The sequence below is a fragment of the Mus caroli genome, unplaced genomic scaffold (assembly GCF_978045245.1).
Source record: "Mus caroli unplaced genomic scaffold, Mus_caroli_1 scaffold_2, whole genome shotgun sequence".
NCBI lineage: Eukaryota > Metazoa > Chordata > Mammalia > Rodentia > Muridae > Mus > Mus caroli.
The window spans coordinates 161,353,730-161,370,336 of record NW_028227257.1 but is presented as its reverse complement, the minus strand read 5'-3'; the positions used below and the strand labels follow the sequence as shown (position 1 = coordinate 161,370,336).

The 16,607-nt window shown below is 38.8% G+C and overlaps 1 protein-coding gene across 1 annotated transcript in view; it reads right to left on the bottom strand.

Annotated features, from left to right (window-relative positions):
• Positions 1–4,031: 4,031 nt before the first annotated feature.
• The window catches only part of CUNH10orf67 (chromosome unknown C10orf67 homolog), a 99,498-nt gene continuing 86,922 nt past the window's right edge, over positions 4,032–16,607 (bottom strand). Inside the window, exons 16-17 of the mRNA XM_021155844.2 lie at positions 16,520–16,568; positions 4,032–4,367 (exon numbers count right to left, since the gene is read on the bottom strand). Coding sequence (XP_021011503.1) covers positions 4,309–4,367; positions 16,520–16,568 — 108 coding nt within the window. The 3' untranslated portion in view covers positions 4,032–4,308. The remainder of the gene's footprint in view (positions 4,368–16,519; positions 16,569–16,607) is intronic.

The following is a 16,607-nucleotide window of genomic DNA, read 5'->3' as shown; positions in this document are numbered from 1 at the left end:
TCCAACAATGTGCATTTTTGTAAACTGCTATAAATTGCAATTCAAAAGCAGTGATCTCACCACCCCCAATCATTTTTTATACTGATCAAATGAGTGCAGACACTCCCATTTGGGAGGGGCGACATGACATTTCACTTGGCAGTTCTAAACAGGTCACAGACCTTTCACAGACCCTAAGGCAGTGGGAGGGAGCTCTTTACTAAACCGTGTAACCAAATCAAACCAATGGTTACCCCTTTTCAAAACCATTGGAATGGTTTGCACAATGCTATTCACATAGCAGGGCAGAAACTGAAAGGATGGTCATCCAATGGAGATTTCTTTCCTTTTGTTTAAACCTGCACAGCTCGAAAAGTAATACTTGAAGGCAGACAATTACATTTGCCATGATCAAAAAAAAAAATCATATATGGTCCACATGTATTTTTGTTGGCACTGCATAGCATAGCTGTAACTGTCCATTTGTATGCATATATATGCACATGTATGTCTATGTATGTCTATTTATTGGAAATGTTTCTTTGTTTGAAATCATAGGCACAAAGACACAACATGGCTGCCCTGGAGATGACCTATTGCTTTCAAGTTGCTTGAACACATCAGAATTTCTATTGTTAAGGTTGATTAATTGAAACTGATAAGTTACCATGGATAAAGATGGTTTCTCTGTTTAATGTGGTGGGCCTGATTTGTAAATACCTCATTCATGTAGCTTTGCAGGGCAGCATATGGGCAAGAGTCATTCAGTATCACAAACATACACAGTTTATTATGCTTGTATGGGCACGACCAAAAGGCCTTTCTGTTTTAATGACAAAATTTCAATGAGAAATTCTATTTAAAGAGTCACCAGGAACATGAAATGCGATTTTGTAATTTATTCTCAGAGTTTTTGTGGGTGATTTAAAAGATATATTTAAATACAACATACACAGACACACAGACACACACACACACAATGTCTTAGCATTAGTCATTGGAGATAAAGCATTACTTGCCTTAAATGTGAGAAAACACATAAGTGTAGAAAATGTTAGCATCTTATGGTACCTAACCTACACAGGGTTGTTAAAGTTACCGAGGACGTGCCCCCAGTGAGAGTTCTTGCTGCCTAGTTACCAGTAGGAAGGAGAATGGTTTGGTGAATGATAAGTCCATTCAGGAAACCTGTTTTTCTTACTGAAAAAAAAAAAAAAAAAAAAAAAAACCAGAAGGCATTTAAAAAATCATCCAGGGAGTGTAAGCTCCTTGTACTTGAAAACAATGTCTCTTTCATTATATAAAAATATGATTACTTACCAGTAAAGGTAAGGTTGCTCTTATTTTTGAACTATTGTAGATAAACTTTTTTTTGTCTTTTCATTTAGGTTGCTATTCAATAACCAGAAAAGAGTAATAGCTGAAATTATGAAAGCCATGCTAATGAACTAAAGAGCTGATTATACCAGACCATCAAAGGGACAGTTACCATATTTAGCCTTTAACGTCTCATCAAATAAATTCTTTGGTCATTCATGTCCAAGCAGTTCAAGTTCACCCAACATCCCTCATTTACATGAGATGGGTCTTCACAGTTCAGTTCAGAGAGTAATAAACCACATTTGTCACAGTTGACCACCACTAGTATGTGTTTTATAAAGGGCTGGATGTCCACTGCAAAGCTAACGGGCACACCATCACTTGTAAAATCCCCTCCTGTGTTTTGAAGTGATAATCTGTATCTAATTTTTAAAGAAAAATTTACTTTTCTTTCAGTTTTTGGAGGCCGGTTTCTTTGCTGGATCTGAATAGAGATCATGGGTGAGGCAGTGCTGAACAGCTCTAGTGTGTGTATAACAAAAACCCACCTCTTTGTAGAACATAACAAATTATGCAGTGTTCACAGATGCACTTCACATTGTACCTTTTGTGAGAAAATGAAGCCCCACTCTGTTCCCTCCCCCCTCCCCAGGAGAAGCTGTGAATTGTTCTCATAACAGGGGACAAGACATTCTCTTAATATAGAAACTCTCTATGCATTCATTTGGATTTTTGGTCTATGTGATTTCACAAGTATGGATTCCAAGTCACAAGCAACTATTTCTATAAAGAAATGGACAGCTTGGGGGCCTCAGGATTATACTGTAAACAGTTCCCACCTGATACCTACCTTTCACTATTAAATATTAAGTGGAAATGCCATCATTACATAATTATATGCTTGAACTATGTATGAGTGACCACATGTGATGTTTCTTTTTGATTAAGATGCTAAAATATATTGTTAAAACTTTTGACTATTTTCTTTCACCTCCCATTCCCACTGTATTTCAATTCTGGGTTGCTGTTATGAGGAAAAAGCTATTGCTAGGCAATCCTGGGTAACCAGGGCAGTTGCTAGGCAATCCTGGGTAACCAGAAAGCAACTTATGTGGGAATGATGCAGAACGCAGCGATCACTACCCTACTTCCTGGAACCTTTGCAAATCTGACTTCTACTGAATGTTCTAGTCTTGTTGACTGTCTTAGAATATGAATTCCAAGCCTTGGAAAATTCTCTGTATCTTCAGTGCCTAGCTAGCCTCCGGTTTGATTACAATAGATGTTCCTAAAGTCTGTGGGATGAATGGATGAATGAGTGAACGAATGGCAAGGAGAAAGTGAAAGCCAGAAGACAATGCGTCCCATAGAATCTACAGCATTTGTGGCTTTCTCCCACACTGGCCCTGGTTCTGACCACATAATTTTATTTGACTGATAAGAGAGCAAAGGGTGGAGCCAATAGAAATTTGAACAAATCATGTACATGAGATTTGCTCTTGAGAACTTCAAGTCCATTTTGAAGAAGCCTGGAGTAGCCTAGTTGAAGATGGGAGACAAGAACCTGATTGCCTGTGTCAGGCTGCTCATGGTCAGCAGAATACTAAAGAGCCCAGCAACCATGAAGAAGACTAGCCACTGAGGTTAAGACATCTACAAAAGCCCAGAAGCCTAGCATTGCCTGAACCAGCAGTTCACTAGGACCCAGCTGGAGAGCTCACAGTCTTCCAAGAACTTTGTAGAATGGCCAGGTAAGCTCTGCTTACAACATTCAATGCCTTTCTAGTTCAATGTCTTAAGTCATTCTCATTCCTCCTAAAAACAAATACAGGCAAGGTCTTCATAGTAATAACTTTACTTCTGTGCTTACGGTGGTTTCTGTGTTCGTCACTTTTCTGTTGTGATAAAAGTCTGACTAGGACACCCCAAAGAAGAGTTTGCTTTGTCTCAGGAGTGCAGAGAATCTGAGTCCATCACAGTGGGAAAGGATTAGTGGCTGGAGCAGGAAGCATTGTTATGCACACACAGGGAGGTGGGGGAGGGGGCGAAGCCTCAAATGCCCACCCCTGAGATATGTTTTCTCCAGTAGGACTTCACCTTCCAAAGGTTCTAAAACCTCCCCAAACTGCCACCAAATGTGGTATCAAGTACCCAAATACTTGAGCCTGTGACACTTGTCATTCAAATCACCACATTTCCCAAGCTGGTTGACATACATTCTTTCTTAGTTCTCTAGGCTATACACCTAAATTCCAAGCATCTGAAGTCAGAAAGCCATGCTTCCTTTGAGACTGGTGCATGCCTCTCCATAGCTCCTGGTGATGGCCATCAATCTTGGCATTTATCCACTAGCAAGTGAATCATTTCAGCCTCTCTCTCTTGATTTCTTTTCTCTTCTTCTCCCTGTCCCCTCCTTTCTCCCCATCTCTACTATCTCTTTCCTCCTCTCTCTTCTTTTACTCCTTCCCCCCACCCCCCAACTCCAATTTGTCACCATTCAGTGCTTTCCCTGGGAGTGTTGAGAGTTTTGGGGTTTTTTGTTTGTTTGTTTGTTTGTTTTTTGTTTTTTTGGTGTTTTTCTCTAATATTGACACCAGATGCATTGAGTTGGTATAACCAGAGCGTTTAGGATAAAAGCCTGAGTCTGGAAGTTCCAACAAGCTATGGTCTATCAGTTGTCTCTTATAAACCAATTAAAGAGACAAACAATTGGGAAAAGCCGAGGAAAGAGATTTACTTAATGTGGTCACATGGGAAGAACAGGTAAAGGGGTTCATTGACCCCAGGTTCATCTTCAGGGTAAGGACATGAGCTTTATGCTTAAATAGAAAGTCTTGTGCCAAGGGGTCAGAAGAACACGTGATTAAGCTGTCTTGATAAAAGTGTTGCCTCTCTGAATGTTGTCTTGGTTCTGGTACTTTTGCGATATCCAAAGAGGTCGTTCTTGCTTGAATAGCTAAGGTAGTGGTCCTGGGATGATTACATCTGCTCCAAGATGCAGCCTCAGCCTCACGGAAAATGGTCCTCTCTCTCCGGGGAGTCCGTGTTGTTTCTAGAATCCGAGGTGACTGAAGAAGAAAAGTTAAGGGCAGTGACTTAACTCTGTGCCTTCGGCTAAAGTGAAACAGACAGACACAAAATAAAGGAAGATATATATCGTGCTTTCAATCTGCCTTTAGTTACCTATGGGACCAAAAGACAGTCAGTGACTTGGACAAAGGTGAAATGAACCCATTTCACTGATAACCCCCTAATAACTTCATCTTGATTTGTTTATATCTTCAAAGATCCTATCATAGCAAAGAAGATACAATTCACAAGAAACAGATTTGGAGTTTCATTGGTTTTGTTTTGCTTTGTATTCGTAGAAGGGTAGGCTGGGCATAATAACTACACACATGCTTTTTTTGAAAGAGCAACCATGTTTCAGACAGAACAGGTATAAACATTTTTAAAAGATGCAACAGACTTAATGTGAGTTAGTGTGTGTGTGCATGTGTGTCTGTTTGTGTGTTTGTGTATGTGTGTGTGCTTATCTGTGTTTGTGCATGTATATAGATGTGTCTGTCTTATATTTGTGTGTGTTTGTCTGCGTTTCCATGTCCATGTCTGCATATGTGTTTGTGTGTATATGCATGTCTCTCTGTGTGTATTGTGTATGTGTGTCTGTATATTTGCGTGTCTCAGTGTGTGTCTGCATGGGTGTTTCTGTGTGCATGTGTGTCTGTGTCTGGCTGTGTTTGCATGTGTGTCTTCATGTTTGTCTCTGTGTATATATGTCTGTTTCTCTGAGAGTATTGTGTGTGTAAGTGTGTGTGTTTGTGCTTGTATGTCTCTCTGTCTGTATGTGTCTTGTCTCTTTGTATGACGTGTCTACCTGTCTGTGTGTCTGTCTTTGATTGTGTATGTGTATGCATGTGTGTCTCTGTGTGTCTGTATGCTTATGTGTATAACTCTGTGTGTGTCTGGGCATGTGTGTGTGTGTGTATGCTGAGTATTGAACCTGAGAAATAAATATATGTAAGGCGAATGATCTTATACTAGGCTGTGTTTCTAGCTTGGAAGTACTTTTTTTTATTACATAATTTTCCTCAATTACATTTCCAATGCTATCCCAAAGGTCCCCCATTACCTCCCCCCCACTCCCCTACCCACCCATTCCCACTTTTTGGCCCTGGCGTTCCCCTGTACTGGGGCATATAAAGTTTGCATGTCCAGTGGGCCTCTCTTTCCAGTGATGGCTTACTAGGCCATCTTTTGATACATATGCAGGAAGTACTCTTTTAAAAAGTACTTTTAAAAACAGTACTTGAGGAATAATTTTGATGCAGAAGATAAATAATAATTATGACTAGTGATGTTTTTAGGCTAGATTGTATACATTAAGTTTAAATCAAATGAAGTTTCCTTTGTCTAGAATTTGAAAAAACTGAGTTGAATATATAGAATTATTTTGGGGGTGAAGGAAGAAGTGCAATGTTGTAGTGAATTCATTATTTAATATTTCACATGGACATGATAGTAAAATTTAAAAATAAAATTAAAAAGAGATACTGCATAAAATAAGTTTAACTTTTTTGTAGTAAAAAGGCATGTTAAGTAATTAGTCTGCTGTGGTCTGCATCCTGTCTCCTCTAAAGATGTTGAAGTCCAACCTCTTGTGTCAGTAAATTTCTTTTATTATACACAGTACCTGAGGAAATCAGCCTGTGAAGAAGAAAGGCTTGTTTTGAATATGGTTTCAGAGTTTCACTCCACCATCACTTGACCCTACTCTTTCAAGCTGTATCATGATAGAGAATGTCTCCTAGAGCAAAGCTTTTTGCCTTCTATTCAGAAGTAGATTAAAAATGCTGGAGGCCAGCATTCCACAACTCCTTCTAAGTACATGTCCCTGCTAAACTACAACCTCTTGTTAAATTTAGTTTCAGTTCTTAGTTTGGCAACTCCTCAATAGCACTACAGGCTGAAGTAAAGGGCTTGACCACATGGGCTTTGGGAGACTTCCCAAATCTAAATTATAGCACTCCAATACTCCTATGTGGTCTTACTGAGATAGAGTAGTGCAGACCAGCAAGTTAAAATGGGTTATTATGGAGAGAGAGGATGGATAGAGAGAAGATGGAAGGGAGAGGGAAAGAGAGAAATCAACATTTATATCTACAATCCAAATTTCTAAAATAAACACTGGTTTAGAATGCCAAAAAAGAAAACAATGAGGAAGTTGTCAAAACATAAATTCACTGCAGAGAAATTCACAGTAATAAAAGTCTGAAAGTGACTTAATATGTGTATTTATATTCAATGAAATAATTGATAATGTCCATTAAAAAGAAAAACATTATGTCTAAAATACACAAACGCATACCAAAAAACCAAAACCCAAACCGAAACCGAAACCAAAACCAAAAAACTAAGAAAGAGTAGCTACACCAACAATCAATTAAAAATCAAGTATCTTGGAAAGTAAAGTGAGGGACTAAGCAGGGTTTAAATCAGCACAGCTGAAGAGAGAATTGGAGAACTGGAAAACAGTACAGAAGGAAGCACACATAGCCTATATCATGTGTAGCACACGACTACATCCATAATACAGAAGCTTGAAAGTCACGTGGATTCGTAAAGTGCAGAATAGAGTTGGGAGGTGTTTCAAGAAAAAAGAATTTAGGGAATGTTGCATGTTGAAGAAGCAATATTTGAAAAGCTAACAGCTGAGAATTTTCTAGAAGTAAATAAATATATAAATTATCTCAACTATTTTCTCCATATTGACAGCAACTACTATAGAGCTGAGTAGACTGTAGTGGTAATAAGTATCAAGAATAAAAAGTAAACCATAAAAAAGTGAAGAAACCCCACAAATTTGACAAATTGCTACCTCACTTCCCAGAACCCTGCACAGTGGCTCAAGGGTGTTGACTTAATGGCAAAGTATGGAAGTAAAAGCAGCTGCCTGTGATAGTTAATATTGATGGCTAACATGGCCAGATCTAGAATTGCATAGGTGAGAAGCCTCTGAGCACACCTGAGATAGATTATGGTGACTGGGTTGTGGCATGAAGGCCAACCTTCCCCATGGTGACACCATTGCACTGGCTGGGGTCCTGGGCTGAGTGAGGTGGACAAGAACTGAACTCTGCTCCCACTCTTCTTCAGCTCCCTCCGAGCTCTGCTTCCATGTCTTCCCTGCTACGATAAACTGTGTACCCTCATTTACATGGGATACTTACAGAGTTCTTCACAAAGGAGTTATGTGCCAACGTATAAGGATCAAAGTCACCCGCACATACTCATAAACGCATGAACATACAACAACATATACACATAAAAAATAAACATACATGTTTGCACCGTGTCTGTTTTTCAAAAACTTTGAAAGCCTCAAAGTGACAAATTTGGACATCTCTGATTTAAAGACAATGAAGCCAGATGTCATTAGTTAAAGACAAAGTGATTCTGAGAAAATGCTTAGAAAAAGCCATATGCTAAAGAGGAAATGAAGATACCATAAAATACTTAGGTCCAAGTATTGAGTGTTGTTTGTCAAAACGTATGGAATATAGCTGAAATATGTTTTAGAGCTACAAATACGGTTATTAAAATGTGGTAAAAAATGCAATGAAAAATATACCAAGACAGGCATGGTATCTTGGCTCTATTATTATGTGGGAAATCTTAGCCAGGATAGTAAAAGAGAAATAGTCTGTCTATGGATGAGACAAGCCTTTCAAACTATGATTATTGGCTACACAAAAATGGCATTTTCAGACACACTATTATAATGATTATAGTACTTTCTTGAACACAAAATCAAAATGCAGCAGGTATGGTGGCATATTCCTTTTATCCCAGCACTTGGGAGGCAGATGTAGGTGAAGCTTTGGGAGTTCAAGGCCAGTTTGATCTGTCTACACGGCAAGTTCTATAACAGTCAGGGCTTCACAGTGAGAGACCCTATCTCAGAAAAAAAAATATCAAAAAGCAAAGTAACAGCAATACATATTTAGTATACGTAATAAGAAACTATTTGTCTTAGTCAGGGTGTCTATTCCTGCACAAACATCATAACCAAGAAGCAAGTTGTAAATAATTTTAAAAGTCCCACAGTCTTGTATATTAAAGTTCAATCCCTTTAAAATGTCCAGTATCTTTTAAAATTCAAAGCCTCTTAACTGTGGGCTCCACTAAAATACTTTCTTCAGCATTGAGTCCTCCGGGGTGTAGATATAATTTTGATTGATTTGAAAACCTCTCTATCATCTGTAATTATGTTGTATAATCTTTTAGGATGATCTTGCACATCTTTTGTAATTTTTTGAGAACTTTTGGATATGTAATTAATGTATTCTTTATTGATATGTTGAATAGTGTACTAAGACAAATTGGTACCAGAAGTGGGGTATTCCTGTGACAACCTGACCATGTTTTGGGGGAGGACTGTGGAAGGACTTTGGAACTTTGAACTAGAAGATCTATCCAGTGTTAAGAACTCTGTGGGATGTTGTGTAGGAGCTTGGAAGATAATGTTGAGAACAGTGCAGATGATGGAGGCCTGGCTTGTGAAATTTCAGAGGGAAGATTAAAGACTCTTTTCAGGGCTGTTGCTATTTTGATTGTGAAGATTCTGAGGTTCTGGTTAGTTGGGACTGAAGAATCAGCTGTGATTAACGAGATACCAGAACTACTAAAGCAAAATCTTTGCATTACTGGGACTATTGATGCTGGTTAGCTGTAGCTAAGAAATTAGCAGTGATTCAGAAGAGACCAGTATCATTGAGATGACATCTTCTGGGAAGTGTTTTCTGAGAGCACAGAATCTGTGTTTCAGAGATAGCCAAGGTTGTACCTTGTACTGTGGCTGGACTTAGTAATGTGCAAGAGTTACCCAGGTGGTACTGGTTTTGAAGGCATGAAAGAGTCACACAGAGCAGCTGAGGCTCGATACTGTGAGGGGCCACGGAAGGCCATTGGTGAAGGTGCAGCCTCAGTTGCAATTGATGGCCCAGGACTGAAGGGGTCATGCAAAGGAGTTGAGGCTTGGCACCATGAAAAGAGCCTACGAGAGGCTATTGTTGAAGCCAAGTTACAGTGGAAGACAGTAGCGTTTTAGAGATGCCAGATGAGATGACCACCAAGAACAGCAGCAGCAGTGGAGTACAGGCAGCTGAAGCCTAGAAGACAATGTGTGTGCTACAAAGGGCATGGCTGGAGAAGTGACCCAAGCCCTTGGAGGAGCCCAGAAGATTGTGAGTTGGATCCCAGACATTGGATGGTTGGAGATTGATTTTTGCTTTTGATTGTGACTGTGCTCTGATATTTTCCCCTCCCAATGCTATAAAAATATGAATTCTTCCTAGGTTAGTCTTTAATACCAAGAGAATGTATGTATATATGTATGTATGTATGTATGTATGTATTCATTTATTTATTTATTGTTTGTTTGAGACAAGGTTTCTTTGTGTATCCCCGGCTGTCCTGGAGCTTGCTCTGTAGACCTGACTGACCTCAAACTTTTCTGAGATTCACCTGCCTCTGCCTCCTGAGTACTGGGCTTAAAGGTGTGTGCCACCACCACCCGGCTCAAGAATATTTCTTTGCTTTTCTGTTTTCTTTTTAAAGAATTATTTATTTTATGTATATGAGGACACTGTAGCCGTCTTCAGACACACCAGAAGAGGGCATCAGATCCCATTACAGATGATTGTGAGCCACCTTGTGGTTGCTGGGAATTGAACTCAGGACCTCTGGAAGAACAGTCAGTGCTCTTAAACACTGAGCCATCTCTCCAGCTCCCTCAAGAATATTTCTTAATGGAGCCTGAAATGTCTGAGCCTAAACTTCACAATGTAAGGAACTAAGAATGGCTTAGGCAAATTTGCTGACAATGATGGAAAGACTTATTTTACATGGTGTCAAGCCTTATTTTAAAAATAAAAGCTGTTTAAACTATAGTATCAGAGAAGAAAAATAAGACCCGATGCATAGAATGGATAGCCCAGCCCAGAAGCTACTCTATAGAATCCTCCCCCCAAAATTAGCCTCTAGAGTCCTACCATGTAATTCCATAACAATTAGTCCTAGTACTTTAAAAAGCTGAAATATGAAAATCACGTTGATAATATTTTTAGGCACTGTATGTGATAACTTTAGTAGAGTTCAGACAATAGGCTTTTTATTTTTTATTTTTTTAGGAAAAAACCTAAGAAAACAAGATTCTGATTTTACTTATTCAATGCAGTGAGTCTTTTACATACCACACTGTGGAAAATATTGAGTGTTTACAGCAGCTGGAGCATGGGCTCCAGTAGACTGCAAATCTTCTAAATTTCCACCAAAGGAGAAGGAGTTTGTTGTATAGGTTGGTATAGTCACCATCCCAAATTCTTGGGGCAGCATTGTTTTGTATTTATTTAATGGTTCTTTTGAATATATCATATACATCTCATGTACATAATGAACTATCTTGGGGATAGAACTCAAGTCTAAACACAATATTGGTTTGTGTTTCCAGCTGGTGGTGTGTGCTTGATTAGTATTCTCAAGGTCCTGAATTTGACCCCAGCATTACAAAAGAATAAAAGAAATGAATTTATGTCTCATGCCTACCATATAGAGACAGCCTGAAGATTTCATGCAACATGTTAATTTTGTATATTTTACCAAATTTCATAGCACACACATTTCTTTTCTTTTTTCTTTTTCTTTTGAGACAGGTTTCCTCTGTGTAGCCCTGGCTGTCCTGGAAATCACTCTGTAGACCAGGCTGTCCTCGAACTCAGAAATCTGCCTGCCTCTGCCTCCCTAGTGCTGGAACTAAAGGCATGTGCCACCACTGCCTGGCTAGCACACACATTTCTACTTGTGGTGTCATGGATTTGCTTTCAAAGTATTTCTAAATGAGATTTTGAAAGAAATCTGGGTCAATAACTTGTATGTTTGTAGAATAAACTCTACAACAGATAAAATGAGCCCAAGGCATACACCAAAATACTATAATTAAATTTGGAAAGGTCACCTTTTAAAGAAAAAGTTAAAGGCGTCCCACTGTTGTTTAAAGAATTTAAGCAAATACAGTAAGTTTAATAGAAGCAGACTAAATTCCCCCTTTCTAAAACATCATTTAAAAAAGATTAGTTTTGTATGTATGGGTGTTTTGTGTGCATGTGTATCTGTGTACCTGTGTGCGCTGTGCCCATGGAGACTAGCAGAAGTTGGAGACTCTAGAATTGGAGTTAGCAGCCTTGTGGATTCTAGGAGCAGAACACACAGATTCTCCGCTTGGGTTTTCAAAACATGGCTGATCCTCCTGTTCAGTTGCCTTTTTCTTTTGCACGGTCATGGGACTTGAACTAAGGACCTAACAAATGGGAGACAAGCTCTTTACCTTGTAGGTGTCTCCCCCCCCCCCTTGTCATATGTTCAGTACCTTCTCTAATCTACAGACAACTCTTCAGAAAGCCTTTGGATTTTGTCATAGCTTCTTTAATACAGCTGGTTCCTAGACTCTTTCCTACTGAAATACAGAATTTATAGCGTTTGCAAGGATCAACTAAAAGACTACTGATGGCCCAGCTATCAGTTTCTTGTCTACTGCTCTAAAGCTTATGTCACAAGCAGGAACAATCTCTCTGAATAAAAGTATGGAAATAGGAAAAAGTCTCCAGGAAAGAGATCAGCTCAAGAGGCAGGTGACATGTAATTTAATACTAAACCATCTCAATCATAGAGAACTGGTGACAGCAAAGGACCAAAAATTGATGACAATGACATTAACGTTTACAGCCTCTTCATACTCCATACCTAGACAGTCAGGTTAGCCCTGGCATTTAAATATAACTCATGGGTAATACCATCTAAATTTTGTTGTCTGAGGAAGGTTTCAGTTGGTACACCTTCCTGGCTTGGGACCCACTGGGAAGCCAAAGCTGGACCTCAAACTCATAGTGATTCCTCTGTCTCGCTGCCTGTGCTGGGACTATAGGTGTGTGTTCATGTCTAGTCCCTATAGACATGTTAGTGTTTATAGCTACTAGTTAGACACGAAAAGGTACCCTGTATCAGCTTTACATGTAATTATATTTTAAAATACACATTTCAGTGTAAATCTGATCTTTAAAATTCTAATAATTATAATTATAGTTGGTAGTCTAGAAATGATATATAAGCTAACCCTAATTTGTTGGATTTTAATTTTACAGATGCCTAAAGTTACTTATAAACTTTTAATTAACATTTAGTCTTTCCAAGTGATAGCCAAAAGACATTGAAGAAAATACTTTCACGCCCAAATTTTTAAAGGGTGAAAAAGATTCTAAACATTTTTTATCAAATATATCATGGTCCTTCTACTATTCTCCAAAAGTTTTCAAGTGACCTATTGGGCATTTTTCTCCTAGAAATCCCAGAAAAATCAGCCACACAATGTAATCTGGGCTTCAGTTTGGGTTTCCCCTGGGTGCAGATACTGATGTTTGAGCCTTCTCTTCTTGACAAGGAGCTTAAACAGCCAGTGTTACTTTGAGGTTTTATCTGTGGGATTCGTGTCTTTTGGGCTCATTAAGAAGATTTCCAGAGATTACAAAGTCAATAACACCTAATTACTGGGTTGTGAGAAAGGCCTGCTTGAGTACATAGATCAGAGGCAGTGTGGAGCTCACAATGGGAGGCTCACATCCCACATCTCTTCACAGGCAAGTAGCAAACAAATTAATAATCTTAGTTGTGCTCTGCTGGGATAATTACTACCATGTAAGAAACTGCTCTGAGATCTTCCAGATAGTGTTGTGCCTTGTTTTCATTCCCTTCAATTGGCTGGGTTTTTTGTTTTGTTTTGTTTTTTGTTTTTGTTTTTTTTTCCCTCTTAAAACTGGCTATTGGAGGAATGAAAACCTATGGTTCTCTTTAGAACTGTCAGAACTTTGTAACGAAAAAGTCCCTTGCAGCCTGCTCAGGCAGGCCATCTCTGGTATAACATTGTTTTGATTATATGATATTTTTTAAATTCACTTTTCTCAAGGCATAGTATGTATTAGCACTAGATTTCAGTTCATCATGACTAATGGAAAACTAGTTATTAAAGAAACGGAGGTGAAGTTGTTTTAATTTATGCACCTGCTGCTCAACGTCTAGTTGCTTTCACATGGTCAATTAAAATATAGATCTGCCAGATTTCAGTTTAGCATTACATTAGAAATAGCTTGTGAAGTTAAGCAAGTGGAAGAATTAGCTCTGAAAGTCTTCCATAGATTATCTTATTTAATCCTTTTAACAAGTGTGCAGTAGGGTTGCCACCTCTTAGACAGCAGAGGAAAGCTGGAGAAAGCTGCCTAGGGATTAAGGAGTAAACTGAGATTGGAGGCAAAAACTGACAGCCTCCGAACTGCTTACCCTTCCTGGTGCATTACAAGGATGCCATGTCCTATTGACACAAAACTATGCTGGTTTCTACATGCTTTGGGGATCAGACAAAGCAGTTCAGAGGTGCCTGGCACAAAATTTTGGGGCACTCAGTTGAATCCTCAATTTCCCACTGTTGATATAACCATATGTAGCTTATAGCTTATAGTTCATAACAAGGTTTGATACAGCTCTTGTTGTACTCACACAAGCTACCTGCTAAGTGGAGGGAATCAATAGGGAAACCCATAACTCATGAGGTGCTAGTGAGAATCAGAGTTAGATCTTAAAAAGAGCTTGAAAAGAATGTCAGCTCTTCCTACCACATATCGGCTGCATATACTTCCAAGGAGTTTTATGTGAGGTGAACGTGCAGCCTAGGAACTGATACCTTTGATGCAGCATAGAACCCTGTTACAGAGAGAGTTATTGTCTTCATGTCCACTGGGGCATTTTAAATATGAATATTGATACGGATATTTTGAACAACAAAATGAAATGCAAACCAGGGACTTCAGAGTCCAATTTAAAAAGGGTCTGAAGGCATGAGTGGCTAAGAGCCCCTGCTCAGCAAGCACAAAGACCTGAGTGCAAATCCCAAGCACCAGGTAAAGACAATAGGCATGACTGCATATGCCTGTAACCTCAGCACTAGTGGTAGAGATAGGTGGATCCTGAGAACTTACTGACCAGAGCCAAAAAGACATGCCTCCAGTTCAGTCAGAAATCTGTCTGGACATCCATGGTGTACATACCACACAGTCATGTGTATGTGAACATACACACACATACACATGCACAGCATATACATGGTCCCACTTATGAAATGTATACCAGATATGTTATTGTGCACACCTTCATAGTATTTAAAGTGATAAAATTTTGCTTATAACTCAGATGCAAGTTAACTATATAGCTAACTCTTCATTAGTATGTATTTATACATTAGTACTTAAAATACTATTAAAATATTATTTCCTAGGAGCCACAAATGTTAATAAAACCCACAGCTTGGAATGGCCTGCTTGGTGGTGACAATGGTGTCCTCTGATGGATGCTATCCACCCCCAAGCTACCACCTCTGAAAACTGCACTCAGCTAAGAGATTCATCCACTTCCCAAATTACTAAATTATTTATTCAGCTTTCTACCTTATGTTAAACGTGTTTGTTTTTACTCAAAAAATAATGTAAAATTGATTTTTAATAAATTTCGGGTCATTTGGAGCTAATTAACCTGATACTGCGTTCTTCGTGCTATTAATACTTTAAGCAGACCTTTGAGAAATAACTTTTTTGCCTCTGGAAAGTTAATTAGAAATTATGTAGGTGTGTGTGTGTAAAGCCCAACACCTAGAGAAGCAAAGCAAAGTTCTTTACTGAGCTATTTCACCAGCCCTGGGAAGTCAACTGTGGATGCAAACTTTTCTCAACTGGATTGTTTGGTAATGTCCTGCTGTGATTATAATTTTCTAATTCAAGTTTTAGGTCAGCAACAAACTCTAAATTTACCAATCCACATTTTTTTTTGTGGTAAGCCACAAGTATATTTAGATGTTTTAGAAACGACTTACAATATAAGTTGGGATTTCCAATCTAGCAGATCTAAGTCATTATTTAAATACTGACATCTTTAAACATTGCTGTTTCCTAAGCTAGGAAGTCTAGTGTGAGCATGGCTGTAATCTAGTCAGCCTGGGGACATGTCCATCACTGTGTTTGCTCACAGATTCCGTTGTCCCTAGGAAGACAACCATTGACCAGAAATCAACAGTGCATGAAACCACAGGAAACATTCCCACTGCACAGATACCCAGGACAGAGATTCTTCACACTGCCTGCAGAGACTCGCATGTAAGCTCTTCTCATACAGATCCCCCTTGCAGAGTTTCATTAACTAATCTACTTTTAAATGTTTCCAGATGTTCCAAATGAATCACTCATTCAGGAGTTCAGGCAAGATCACTGCTTATAATAATAACTAACAATATTATATTTTATTAATTCTATTTGCTTACTATGCTTTACAAATTTATAAGCTTTAAATAATAAATTACCTCCCCTGAACCCTGAATATTGAACCTGAAGTCTCATATACTCTAATCAAACACTTTACAACTGACATCCACCCACAACCCACAAGTTTCTTTGGGTATCTGTCCTCACCCCTAGCACTCTTACTTAGATTTATTTTGGCTTCCAAGTTCAGAGGAAAGTTTTACAGATGCGTATAGACAAAATAAATCGTAGTGTAAAAGTATATCCAATTTGAAGCTCTTTAAGGACTGATCAAAGAGAAATGTGCAAGAAACAGTTTTCTCTTTCTGACAATTATTAAATTGGATAAATTGGATAAACAGACAGTTAGCTAGTACTTCAGAATTTTTTTTTCATTTTTCTTGCAGTCTAGTAAAAAAGAAATGACATTTTAACTGAGATAGCTTCTGAGTTTGAAACATGGCAAAGTATGCTTTCAATTAGCAGCAGTCAGAACACAGAAAGGCACAAAATGTATAAATTTACTGAAAAATCGCCATTTCATCATGATCCAAAAACCTCCAGCTAAACAAGAAAAACAAAATGGAGGGAGGATTTTTTTGTGAGGGTTGAGGCTAGCCTGGACTGCACACTGAGGCTCAGAAGAGAACGAAGAGGAGGAGAAATGAAGGTTGATCTCTCTTGTACACTCAGGCTATGCGCAAACCTTTTTCTAACAAGACAGGGTCTTCTTGCCTTGCTTTCCTTTGGCGCTGTGAGGGATGCCAGGGCCTCAGATATGCATGGACTATGGGAAACACCTCTACTCCTACTCCCCAGAATCTTACCTCCTGGAAACACCTGATCACTGCGTGTGTTCTCATTGCTGGGGTCCACCTGTACGTTAAACAAAATGTTTCATTACTGAGCTGTGAT